The sequence below is a fragment of the Microtus pennsylvanicus genome, chromosome 7 (assembly GCF_037038515.1).
Source record: "Microtus pennsylvanicus isolate mMicPen1 chromosome 7, mMicPen1.hap1, whole genome shotgun sequence".
NCBI lineage: Eukaryota > Metazoa > Chordata > Mammalia > Rodentia > Cricetidae > Microtus > Microtus pennsylvanicus.
The window spans coordinates 100532270-100545804 of NC_134585.1; the positions used below are offsets into that span (position 1 = coordinate 100532270).

Sequence of the window (13535 nt, forward strand, 5' to 3'; positions counted from 1 at the left end):
TTTGAAGTAATTTGGGTTTTAATTTGGACTCAATGAAAATGTATTCATTGATTTTCTTATTTTTAGAACTTTATTTTTCTCTATCATTGCTGTGTGTGTGAGTGGTCTGTTCACGTGTGGGTGTGGGTGCACACGTGATCTGGTGAACACGGGAGTCGGAGGACAACTTTGTGGGCTGTCCTTTCATTTTTCATGGCTTCTGGGGATGGAACTCAGGTTGTCAGGCTTGTAGCCGTCGCTGGCTCCAATTTTGAATTTTGATCGTGGGAAAATATTTCCAGAAATTGAGAAATTTGCCTTATAAGTAAACTCTGAAGTTTACTAGTTCATTTGTAAATGAAAGAATTTTCACACCACATGACTGATGTTTGGGAAATTTAAATGTTAAATCATGGCCTGTGTCTGTTACCAGCATCTTGTTCCTAAACATGCTCTGATTCCGTGCTTTTGGGGTCCGCCTTTGGGTTTTGCCCAGAGGTTGCCTCCTGCAGTGGTCATACACAGGCTTATGTTAACCTGTGTGTTGTAACATGTGACCTGTGGTTGCTTGTGTAACATGAGAAACTGGGGTTTTCTCAGGGGTCACACATTTTCTCACTTCCTTCTCTGTCGGGTTCTTTTAACTACCCGGTATGAGACCCCTGGTGTGATTTTCTTTGGTTTGCTTGGCAGAGGCTTGCCTGTGTCCTTATGATTCGACTCAGCGGTGTCTGTGCTGTCTCCGTGGTGGCTTGCTCCAGGCACGAGAAGGCCACCATGTCATTGAAACGGCGCTAGCAAGAGAAGTGCAACGGTCCCAGCTGTATAATCAGTTCTGGAAAGACATCTATTCTGGCTGATTATGAAAATTCTGCTTTCCATCAAATTAAATAGGGAGACACATGTGGCTAATGTCTGCGATTCTCCCAAATTGCCTTCGGAGAGCTCCCACTGGCTCCACTCTGATTGCGCCCACGAGAGGGGTGGAAGGAGCGTTCCTCATCCAAATGAATTCTGAAATCCAGACAATCATATGTCTGCTGCTTGTCAGCTGTCTGCTACTCCAAACCCCAACTGGAGATGTAGAGATGCCCGATGAGGCCATTTCAGAGCCAACACAACCTCAAACAAACACACACATGACAGCCACTTCTAGATCTTGTTCTCCAGAAGATGCCAGATGGAGTCTTTTGAGGTTAGACGTAAGCAGTGGGTGGGAGTGCGATGCCCACGTCTTCCTGTCTCCTCCAGTGCACCTTGCCCCTTTGTCTGGCAGAAGTATTGTGTTCCCCATTGCTGATCTCACAGGCTGTGAGTTCTATGGGACTGGAAGGGTAGGAAGAATATCTTGTTTTCTTTTATGCCAGGGTTCAGCCAGAGTGTGCAGGAGACATGATAATCTTATTTTCCTGTTTTAATTAGAAGATCGAACATGGTAGATTTAGAGCAGAACCAAAATCCAGGCTTTTGCGAACACAGTCGCATTCCCACTTTGAAACAGCAGGCTTGCCTATTTAACGACAGCGATTGTCCTACGCTGAGTAATTTCCATTGCTGTAAGTTAGAACAAAAGTGGGATTGTTTGTGCATCTCAGAAATGTGTGCCTTTTCCCTATTTTTTTTTTAAATTACCAAGTTGAATGCAGATACTGTTTTATTTTTCTAGTACTGAATAGAATGGGAGGATAGGAATAAGAATAAAATGTTGCAAAACATAAAATTTTAAATGTTTTTGTTTATGACAATCAAAGTTTAAATAAGTCTTCAGAAAAAAGTAGTTTACAAATTAAGCATCTTGACGTTCAAGAAGTCTGAGAACCAAGTCTTAGATATCAAGGACAGTGCATTAAAAGTTTCATGATGGCAGCTCTTTACAGAGTTTCTTGGTGGATACTGTCTTTAATAGACATGCTTCCTGTGGTTACCTGTAGCTCGTTCTTTGCAGGTAACTGGAATTGCTTTCCTCTCTAGTCTCTGTCCCCTTGTTTTTTTTCTCACAAAAGTGCAAATACAAAAAAAAAAAACATGAATAGTAACAGCAACTGTCCCTCCTTTGCATGCACTTGGTTGGAGAGACCCATGGGCCACCTCAGTGATCCTGTGATATTTTGAGAGTGGATTTCATAAAGCAGGGTTTAGTGCCATTTATTTTAAGATTGTTCATGCTAAGATACTGTGAGACTTGGAGACAGAAGAGGCAGGATGGGGAGAGGGACCAATGTCTGCACTTTAAAACAGGAGGGTTTCACTGAATGGTGGTCTCATTGCCATGATCTTGGCACTCACAAGGGGCATTTGCTACTGCATGTGTTGATGTTCATATGCCTGGATAGCCTTTTGGGCTTAGTTCTGTGCAATATCCAGATCTGGAGTCACAGAGAAACAGATGGTTGTACCAGTGTTCTTGTCACTGTGGCAAAATAATTGACCGAGCCCCCTAAGGTGGGCTTTATTCTGTAGCATGGTTTTGGCGATTTTAAGGCATCCATCCAGATCCTGTTGATTCAAGGGGAGGCAGAGAATCACAGTGGTGGGAAGGTGGAGGAGGAGGTTGATCATCTCATGGTAGACCGGGAGCAGGGAACAAAGGGGAGTGATTGGGGACCAGGTATAACATGAGCAGCCATACTTCTTCATGACCTACTTCCTCCAAGGAGGCCCCACCTTCTAGAGTTCTTAGCATCTGTCTACAGAGCACTGGTACCTGGGGATTCAATCATGTGAGTCTATGAGGGGCATTTTGTATTCAGACTGTAAGAGTGGTGAACAGGAGAAATTGTGGGACTAAGTTTATCTCTTTTTTTAATCATAAACTGATTGGCCCATTAGCTCAAGCTTCTTATAATCTCTTATAGCTTGCATTAGCCCATTTTTCTTATCTGTGTTAGCCACATGGTTCAGTACCATCTTCAGCGGCTTAGTCACATCTTACTTCTTCTGTATCTGGATAGAACTGCAGAGGGAGCTTCCCTCTTTCCCAGAATTCTCCTGTTCTCATTGACCCACCTCTACTTCCTGTCTGGTTATCACGCCTATACTTCTTGCCTGGCTACTGGCCAATCAGCCTTTATTTAAAACATAATTGACAGAATATAGACAATTGTCCTGCACCACTTCCCCCTCTTCCTTCCTTCCTTCTTTCTTTCTTTCTTTCTTTCTTTCTTTCTTTCTTTCTTTTTTTCTTCTTTTCTTTCTTTTTTTATAAAAAAACCAAGACCATCCATAGTCCATTTTTTGGGAATGTGGGTGTAGTTTTCCAGGCTACTTCATGCTGCTTGGGGGCACTGATAATCTTATGGGGACCTAAAGAAAATTTAGAATTATGATCAAGTCCTGACTTGAGTATACTGTGAGTCTTGATCATCTCAGGCAGCAGTCTTGAATCTGTTCTAGATGTAGAACTCAGACATCCGGGCCATCTGTTCCTACCAGAGATTTCTCAGGTGGTCTTCCTTGATCAAACCTGATTTTTCTTAACTCAGAAAGAAACCACAGCCTCTTATTTCCTTTTTTTAGTGGTGTAGTACATTTTGCTTCTTCTGTGTCTGGATAAGACTCAAGTTTATCTCTTCTGTAGTCTCTTGCTATGGTAGAGCTATATGTCAAGTGCAGTTAGGAGTAAGCTACATGTATGTTTCACCATCTAATCTCCCCAACAAACAACATACAAAGGTGGGTGACTTCTGTCAGGGAAGTTCATGGTCCAATAAATAATGTCTCTTCTTCACACCTTCGGGAACGGAAGTATAGAGAATTCATGGTGCCATTCATAGCCAAAAGAGCCTACGACTGAGCCCTGGGCAACTTGCCTCCTAACCTTTCTTCTTTGTTATCCTGCTCCCTAGTCCTGTGAATGTTGTGTTTCTGTACCCAGAGATCCTTCTTTCTGTTTGTTGTTTGTTTGGGCTGTGACCAACCCTTTTAGAGCACTGGCTATGGGCCTTGTGCTCTGTGAAACTGTGAAGACCCAAAAGACATGAAAATTACCTTCATTAACATATGCAGTCTAGCTGGGCTGACAGATGCAATCAGATAACCATAGAAACAAACTAGAGTAGGACTAGAGAGGTGGTCCAGCACTTAGTTGGAGGCTCTGTAGAAAAGATAAAATAAAACATTAAGTCGAGTGGATGAGATCTCTGGGATCTACGTGGTTAGCCTCTGACCGCCACACGAGCCCTGGTAAGCATGCACGTGGGCATGCATACAATTTAATTTTTAAAATAAGTAAAGAAACCTGTTTTCATGTTAATCATATTTGTGATTTAGAAGATAAAAATACCCTTGAGGCTTTACCAGTTTTCTCAGAGTAAGTACCCTTCAATTTCAGCAATTGATTTTCTGTTATTTTGCTTAATAGTTTGTTTGTTCAAAAAATGGCAGCCAGAGGTGGGAGTGGTCTTTCCCAGGCAGGTTCTACCCTGCTCCATTGCCATGATGGCTTCAAATTGTCATTCCAGTCATTTCTGAGTCAATGAAATTTCTTCCAGAAGAGATCTTCAGGAAACGGATGTTACCAGTTGAAAGAGTTAAGAACTAAGGTCACCTGGAGTATGGACAACACCCTTTCCCTTAAAAGAGACCTCCTTTAAACTCTCAGGATGGATGGCCAGGCCTAGCATCAGGTGGCTTTACCCAACGAGTCCTAGATTTCTTTTTTTTTCTTATTTTAAAAATTAGTAAGACCCCCCCCCCCCCTTTCCAAATAAAGCTAGAAACACAGTAAGGCTTGAGGCAATGTTTCCATGCTCATTACCAAATTTATGGTCTGGTTTAGACTTCTATGTGAAGGCAGTTAACGTTGTCTAAGAATCACAGATTATTCTTGAATTCTCAGTATTCCTTATTGTCCTCTATGTTCAGCTAGTCCGGATTTATCCCATGCTTTTTCAGACCCAGGCCAGCTGGCCTTGGTGAGTTCCCGATAGAACATCCCCATTGTCTCAGTGTGTGTGTGCACCCCTTGCGGTCCTGAGTTCCTTGCTCGTGCTCCGTCTCCTTCTGCTCCTGATTTGGACCTTGAGATTTCTGTCCCGTGCTCCTCTGTCTCTGTCTCCTTTCTGGCTTTGGGGGAGCCTAGGCAGTTTGGATGCTCACCTTAGGAGACCTGGATAGAGGTGAGCGGTCCTTGGGCTTCCCACAGGTCAGGGAACCCTGATTGCTCTTCGAGCAGATGAGGGAGGGTGACTTGATCAGGGGAGGGGGAGGGAAATGGGAGGCGGTTGCGGGGAGGAGGCAGAAATCCCTAATAAATAAATTAATTTAAAAAAAAAGAATCACAGATTATATATTGGGGAGAGTAAATCGTCGGGGCTGCAAATCCCAAGATGCTTCTGAAAACCATATATATTATCATTTATAGGCTTTATGAATCCAGTGACATTAGACTCTAGCTTAAAAGATAGTTTAAAAGAATTGCAAGTAAATCTTGAGAACGTTTTAAGTAATGTCTTGTGGTGGTCTAGTGTTCTGGGAAGTTAGGAGAGATTTGTTATTGGACACATCGACAGTGTGTGATATACACCCAGATGCTTCAAAGTTTAAGCTGTGTATCATAATATTCAGTTGTGTGCTGATTCCGTGACAGTTTCCACGTGTCACATGATACAAACACTTTAGATGGCACTGATTTACGGTCCCGGAGGCGCTGCATGAGAAGACTTGGTAGTCTCTTTATATATGATGTATGTGGCAGAAGAGTTAGTCTATGATAGCTGAAGTCTAGGCATCACTGGCTTGTTGATAAACATTACAGATTATTTTAGTTTGTAGTACTCTAATTTTTCGTATCTTTTTAAATAAACCCCTTTATCTCTTGATAGTATGTGTTACGATCCTGCCTCTCTGAAATCTCATATGTAATAAATGGAAAAATCTTTGGTGCCTGGTATGGAACTTAATTAAATAGAAAAAAATCACTTTAATTAGCAGACTCATGTTCAGTTAAAGAGAAGTAACTATATATTAATTTTTTTTTTTAAATTGAGAAGGTTTGTAGGACTTCCTGGCCTTTATAGAAGTAATGTACGTGCCATTCACTAAATTGGAGTTTAATAAAACACTGTCTATGCCAATGATTTTGTCAAGAGGTATCAATCAGAATTTGGGAAAATTCTACTTGTTGGATTATGTATGTTAATAGCTAGTGAGTGGAGTAGAAAATATATACACACACATATACACACATACACACACACATCCTTTTAAAAGCCAAAAAATAAATCAAAATAGTTTGCTTTGAAATTAGTTTCAGAAAACATTTTTAGAAGTGCTAGGCATGTCTAACACAACTTTGGGGCTCTTACTATCAACTATTTTTAGAGAAAAGATATATTAAACAATTCATAACTACTTCCCATTTAAAAAACAAATTTGTTTACACCTGCACAAAAATAATAATACAACAGAATGATCTCTTTTCTCCAATTCGACATCACCTTGATTCCTCACAAAACTCTGTTGTTAACAGTTTGAAATCACGTCATTTTAAAAACCGTGAATAGTTTCAAGAACTGGGAAAAAGGAGTCTTTTCCCCCAGGATGTTTGGAGTGGGGGTGTGTTCAAATTCCTACACCACTAAAGAGTGATGGTGGGAATTTGGAACAATCTGTACATTTTTTGGGCTTTGGATTCATTGATTAAAAAGCTCATAAATGTTAGTTTCCTTCCAGGCTTCAATCATGCCAATCCCTGGCTCTCTCTGTCTCTATCTCCGTATCTCTGTCTCCCTCTCCCTCCTTGCACCCCCTCTCATCTAAGAAGATCTAGCATAGGAATACATACAGCATGCATATGTCCTCTTGCAAAAAGATGGGATTTTGTATTTTAATGAGCGACCGTGCATGCCTCTTTCAACAATGAACTCCTGTCTGAGGAGACTATTTTCCCACTCTCCCTAAGCACTTCCCTCCAGACCGTAAAAGGTCAGCCCATAACAGACGCCCCAGGGATCTTCCTGGAATTTAGACGGGCTCTGTTGGGTTTCGCTTTGCACCTATTAATAATTTAGCACTGGGATAAAAATAAAAACAAAGGCTCTCATCTTGCGTGAGAACATGGCTCATGTGTGCTAAGTCATGCAGGTGAGATGGGGGAGCCCGGTGGAGCAGGCCTTCTGAAGAGCTTTTTCTTGTGGGCCCCGGTGGCTGCCTCCTGCAGCACTCTTGCCTCGAGATGAAAGGGAATTAGAGTAATTGCGCTTTAGGAGGAGGTGTATTTTTACTTTTCAATGGTGACTGTATAAGCTTTAATTATCTAATCTAAACACAGCAGCTTTCCCTGGTAGCAGCCATAGGCAACTTTCAAACACCCATGGCCTCCTTGAGCTTGAGAAAACACTGTTTTATCCCCAGCTCCATTACATAACCCACCCAGCAGGGTACAGTAAAGTCACAACGTAGGGTTAGTTACTGCAGATAGCACTTGAAGCTGGGATTGGTTTAAAAGGACTTTTAAAGTGATTTGAGCTGCAATTAGACTCACGATTCTCAGCCTGCAGCCCCAGTGACTCCTGCCAGTGGCAGCGCTGTGGAAGGCAGTTCATCTTGGGTGGTGTTTGTACTTCCGAATCGGTTCCCTTTGGTGGGTGTGCCTCCCCAGACCTTCTCTTCATGTGTCAGTGAGACATGGGAATTTGCTCTTGAGGTTAGGTGTGCTTGTGTGGGGGACACACACACACACATGTGCGTGTCTCTGTGAGTATGTATACATGCGTGTGAGGCCAGATGACAGCCTCAGGTGTCATACCTCTGCTGCTGTTCTTCCTGGAGACTCTGGTGCTGGAAGTTGCTAAGTAAGTAGGTTAAGATAGGCTGGCTGGCTAGTACTGGGATTATAAGCACACAGCAGTACACCCGGCTTGTCTGTCTGTCTGTCTGTCTGTCTATCTATCTATCTATCTATCTATCTATCTATCTATCTATCTATCTATCTATCTATGTGGGTGGGTTCTGGTGATAGAACTCAGGTCCTCACGCTTGCAAAGCGAGCACTTTAATGACTGAGCCATCTCCCCAGGTACTAGATATAATTTTTTGTCTATGATTTTCTAATATTGTAATAGTATTCAATAGAGAACCAGATGTGTATATACCTGTAATCTTAGCAGCAGCAGGCCAGGCATAGAGGTATATACCTGTATATACCCGTAATCTTAGCATCTGGAATGGAGAGCCAGGAGCTCCACTGTGAGTTTGAGGTCAGCTTGGTCTGTGCAGTTAGTTCCAGGCCACGGAGCTACAAATTGAAACCCCATCTCAAAACCAAAATAAAACCAGAGAACAGAATAACAAAAATAAAAATCTAAAACACATAAGAGAGCAACAGCTTCCCCATGGCTTGGGACCTCAAGTGGAAGAAACAAATACAAACTTGTGGAGTAGTTAAATTAGTTGTGTATAGTGCTCTAAATCTTACTTATTGTTTGTCTGTCTTAGGTCATCTACTTAAAGAAGACACCAGAAGAAGCCTACAGAGCACTCCTGTCTGGCTCAAACCCACCTTATCTTCCATTCAGGTACAGCTGCTGCTGCCTTGGGCTACACTTGGTGCGGCCATTTCTCAGAGTAAGGGTATGGGGTCTTGTAACTGTCCAGCCGTTGTGACCACGATGATGTCTGACCTGAAATGAGAACTTTTCTTCTTCCTCTACGTTCTGAGGATAAATATTATTTTTTTAAGCTCCTCCCTCCAGCTAGGCAGGAAAACGCATGACTTGGTCAACCCTTGAAACTTTTTTGTATTTTGACAAAGTGCTTAAAGAGCAGAGGTCCTGATTTATGAGCTAATTAGATTTCAGTAATTACATTGCAGGTTTAACCAACCAGTCTCTCACTGCACGAGCATTAATGGAGCTCTGGCTTTCTGGCAGGGCTACTGATAGACGCTGGACCCACAACTACATCCAGGGACCTAAGATCCTCTGTTTATTACACCCATTCAGGAAAGTTCCCTGTCATTTCAGCACTGTGTTAGTGTGTGTTGGGAGATGGAAAGGTTCCTCAGTCTATCTCATGTCTGTGTAACGTACCAGAGAGTATCTAACCACCCTCCTACAGTCAGGTCTGCAGGTCATTTCCTGTCCTTCCCGTTGTGGCTTTTCATTCACATCGTCTCAGGTGTGTTTTAAGAAGCTAAAGCTACTGTAGAGAGTTTTACTGCTCCGTTAGGCATCAGGACAGAACAGTCGTCTGTTGAAAGGTACTCATTATGAGAAGAGGATTTTTTAGGTATGCAGAGGTGCTGGTTCCCTGGTTAAGGCCCACATGTCTTACTATTTTGACCTTGACCATAACGCCAAGTCGTTTTTTCCTGATAAAGTTACGCTTGCACTAAACTGTGTCTCTGAGCCCAGCCTCTCTGCACACTGTGTGTGTGAAGTAGACAGCGCGCCATGTGGTGCCTTTGGAGACAGTGAGGTGTTCAGAGGAGAGGATGCTATTGCTCTTTTGGAGTCGGACAAAAGAAGCCACCTGCTGGCTACCCCCCCCCCCCCCATTCTAGGAAGTGAGTCGTTTCTAGTTAGAGACTGCCTGAGGCCATGGAATGTTTTCACAGACCTCTTCACACCTTTCTGGGTACCCACTGTGGCCTTGGCTCCATTACCATCTAGGTTATGACATTCGCAAGGCTTTTTACCCCTTTTATTTTGTTATACTTTTATCTTCATTGTCTAGACAGTTTTCAGCTGTTGCTATTATGTAACTGCTGTTAGCATTTATCCACTTAAAGATTTCTTTTTAAACATCGTGTGTCTGTGTGTGGGTCTGCATGTGTATAGTGTGTGTGCGTCCTTGCATGTGAGCGCTAGTGCCAGCCCCAGTGGTAGTGGAGGCCAAGGGCATCGGATCCCTTGGAGCTGGGGTTACAGACGGTTGTGAACCATTTGATATGGGAGTTGGGAATTGAACTTGGGTTCTCTCTAGAGCACTGTGTGCTGTAGACTGCTGAGCCATCTCTCCACCCCACCCTAGTTATCCATTAAAATGTAATTTTTTTATTGCTTACCTTTCTCTCTAAAACGGACTATTTTGATAGCATGTTTAAGGTGTGGTTGTCATATTTGTCTGTGCTCTTCCCTGAAATGTCTGAGTTCCCATACGTATTAGCTATTTTCTACTGCTGTGATAAGACACCGTAAATGTGACTTAGAGAAGGAAGGGCCTATTTGACCTTCGGATGATAACTCCCGTCATGGCCTAGTGCAGACAGCGGGCAGTGGGCAGCAGGGAGAGCAGCTAGGCAGCAGAGGGCTCACATCTTCAACCTCAAGCCCTAGCAGAGACTGCTGAATGGCTGAGGCAGGTGGCCTTTAAACAGGAGAGCCCATCCCCAGTGACATACTTCTTCCAGCTACCCACACCCACCTAAAGCTGGCCAAATAGCACCTCCAGCTGGGGCTGGGTATTTCAAATGCCCAAGCCTAGAGAAGATATTTCTCATTCAAACCATTACTACCATTTGAATGTATATTCTCACTATTCCTAATAAAAGAGGTTTTTTTTTTTGGCTACTGTGAACTTAAATAAAGCTCTTCTTCAAAATTTGTTCATTTAGCCTACATTTACTTGAGCTGGCAGTTCTATGAAACCACATTTCCCGCTTAAAACGTTGACAGTCCTCTTGCCTGTAATTCTCTAGGCAGGTGGGATCCTAGCCAGCCTAGCCTAATCGGTGAGCCCTCGCCTCAACTAAACAAGATGGCCAGCCCCTGGGAACGGGTTCTGCAGGCACCTTCACATGCACTCACTCACACATAAACATGCAAGTGTATTTGTCTTTCATGACTGTTGGCCATCCCTGGTGCGCTGTGGCCCTTTAGAAGTGACATTGGTTCTTTACTGTTTGAAGTCATTCCTGGGGTGCTCCCCTGAACGTTAAGGCATTTGGTGTTGGAAATTGTTCTTTCTCTTGTACTAAGAATGGCCAATGTGTTTATCAAGAGCGACTGTAGCTGAAAACTGGAGGGAAGGGATATTTTCTTCCTTTGAGTCTGTCTGTCCTCAGGACCGGCTTGGCAGCTGGCCTTTGTGGGAACAAGGGACTTACAGTTCTGGGGGCAGAGCCAGCAGAGTTTGACTTGGCAAGCCTGGATGAGTTTGGTTGCGGCTTCTCCTTTTCAGCATGCCCCAAGCTAAGTCTATGCCGTTTTCCAAGCATTTTATAAAGTCGGATTATTTGCTTCTTGTCTAAAGACCCACAAGACCCCTGTCCTTAGGGAATTGTTTTGTGGCTAGCCAGTGTTAGTGGTTGTCAGATCTGTACTTTTAGATACTCATGCAACTGTGAAAGCTTCAGGTTTTAACAAAAACATGAAATACTGACTAAATTGCATACTCTTGAGATTTACGCATGCATGTGTGCATATGTGTGTGCATTCGTATGTATGCAGACACACAACAGTGGAGGTATACTGTCTTCAGGTGCTGTCTGCCAGTTCTTTGAGTCAGGGTTTCTCACTGGCCTGAAGCGTGTCAAACAGGCTAAATGTGCTGGCTTGAGCCCCAGGAATCCACCTGTCTCTGTCCCCCATACTTTGATTACAAGCATATCTGGGAGGGGTTGGGAGAGGAGACGTCATAATCAGAATATAATGTATGAAAAATTTCCTTTTCAATAACAAAAAAAGATCACAAATAGAAAAAAAAATCTTTAAAGTCTCACCAAAATCGTTCCAAAACACTACCACCAAACCAGCAGCCAAAAACCAAACCAAACCAAACCCCAAGCATGCGTATAGCATTGCGCTATATTTGGGTTCTGATGCTCAAACTCAGGTCTTCTTGCCTACAAGGCAAGCACCTTACCAACTGTGCTGCTTCCTTGGGTCTTTGGAGTTTTAAAATCAGTTTGCTAAGGGTTTTTATTTTTGTTTGTTTGTGATCATTCCTAAATGTGCCAAAGTCAATTTGTGTTCTAGGATAGCCCAGGGAAACCCTGTCTTGAAAAACCAAACCAAACCAACCAACCAATCAACCAACCAACCAACCAACCAACCAACCAACTAACCAACCAACCAAACCAAACCAAGCAAAACTGAACCAAACCAAACCGAATAACAATAAAACAAAAAAGAAAGAAAAAGAAAAAAAAATTAAGGGGAGTAAAGTCACTCAGAAAATAAGACCCAGGGATGTAGTTTTAAAGACTTATTCAGGAAGCATGGTAAGGAAAAAAAGATTGCCAGGTGAAGAGGGAGTCAGATGGCCTCTCTCTAGCTGTCGGTGTGTTGTTTTGTCTTTGAGAGTTCTGGGTAAGTCCAGAAATAACATCTGTATGCCATGTCACTCCCAACTCCCCCTGATCTAGCGCCTCCACCCCCAAGCTTGCCGAAGTCTGGAGTCTCTGGCTGTTAAGTCATTGTTCCCGGAGTCAGGCGTACTCCAACTTGTCAGAGTACTTCAGAAGTTTTATGATGGTATCGACACTCAGGTTCCAATACCGGAAGTTCTGATGCAGCTGACGCCAGCTGAGATCTGGGCATTGGCTTCGGAATGCTTTCCGTATGACCCTAACGTGTGAACTTGTGGCCACTTAGAGAAATGCTCTCAGATGATAGAGGAAATGAAGCCCAAGCGGAATGATCAACGTTTACAACTTCTCTCTTGGGAATTTGTAAAGCATATTCCTATTTAAAAGAGTTGATTGACGTTGAATAATGAATCCATCTGTTTAACCCGAAAGTTTCCAACATACAGATTCCCTCCCGATTAACATGAGGCAGAACTACTCTCTGGAACATTCTAAGGCAGGTTTCCTGATTCACACCTGGGTGGAACAAAATGATCCCTTGGGATCAGAATAATTTGCTATGGTTTTGTAGAATTGTTTTTGTGCCTTTTCCCAAGAGTCTGGGAAATAAAAGTTGCTTTTCAAATAGTGACATTTTTATGCAGTATGAACAGGGCTAGCCAAGCTTTCTCCCAGAACATCCTGAGATCAGTATTCCTTAGCGAGACTCTAAACCTCCCACTGACAATCCTTTAATGCCACTTACTCTGCAAATGGACTCCTAGTGTTTGTGTTCAGGGAGGTGTTTGTTGTGTTTGTGGATGACCCTTTGTGATGACTTGGTTGCTGAGCTATGAGGCTGAACCTTAATGGGAGATCTCAAAAGCAATTATTGTACATCTGTTGGGCATGCCAGAACCTGCAGTTCTTTTAACAAAGGCACAGAAGGGTCAGCCACTTAGAACTTGGCACAAGGATACCTTCTTTGAAGCAAAGCAAACATATATTGGTAGATGTTGGTGATTATAAAGCCTATCTCTTCACATTAAACATACCAGATACCTGCCAGCTTAAATATGGCGTCATGATTTTTTGTCAAAGTTTGTTTAGTAATTAACTTTTTACTTCAAAGGGTAACAGTTCTTTATCACATATATATTTTTTCTGTTGAGTTTCAAAAATGCGTTTGTGATGGTTTTGTTTGTTTGTTTTTTGGAACAATTTAGTTCTGACTGTCCTGGAACTAGCTCTGTAGACGAGGCTGGCCTTGAACTCAGAGAGCTCCTTTTGCCACTACCCCCAGAGTCTGAGATTAAAGGCGCGTACC

The 13535-nt window shown here is 42.8% G+C and overlaps 1 protein-coding gene across 4 annotated transcripts in view; it reads left to right on the plus strand.

The window, feature by feature from the left end:
- Cdc14a (cell division cycle 14A) overlaps positions 1-13535 on the plus strand; it is a 153594-nt gene that overhangs the window by 46943 nt on the left and 93116 nt on the right. For all 4 annotated transcript variants that reach the window (XM_075981533.1, XM_075981531.1, XM_075981532.1 and 1 more), the window contains one exon: positions 8416-8495. In XM_075981533.1, the coding sequence (XP_075837648.1) occupies positions 8416-8495 (80 nt within the window). The remainder of the gene's footprint in view (positions 1-8415; positions 8496-13535) is intronic.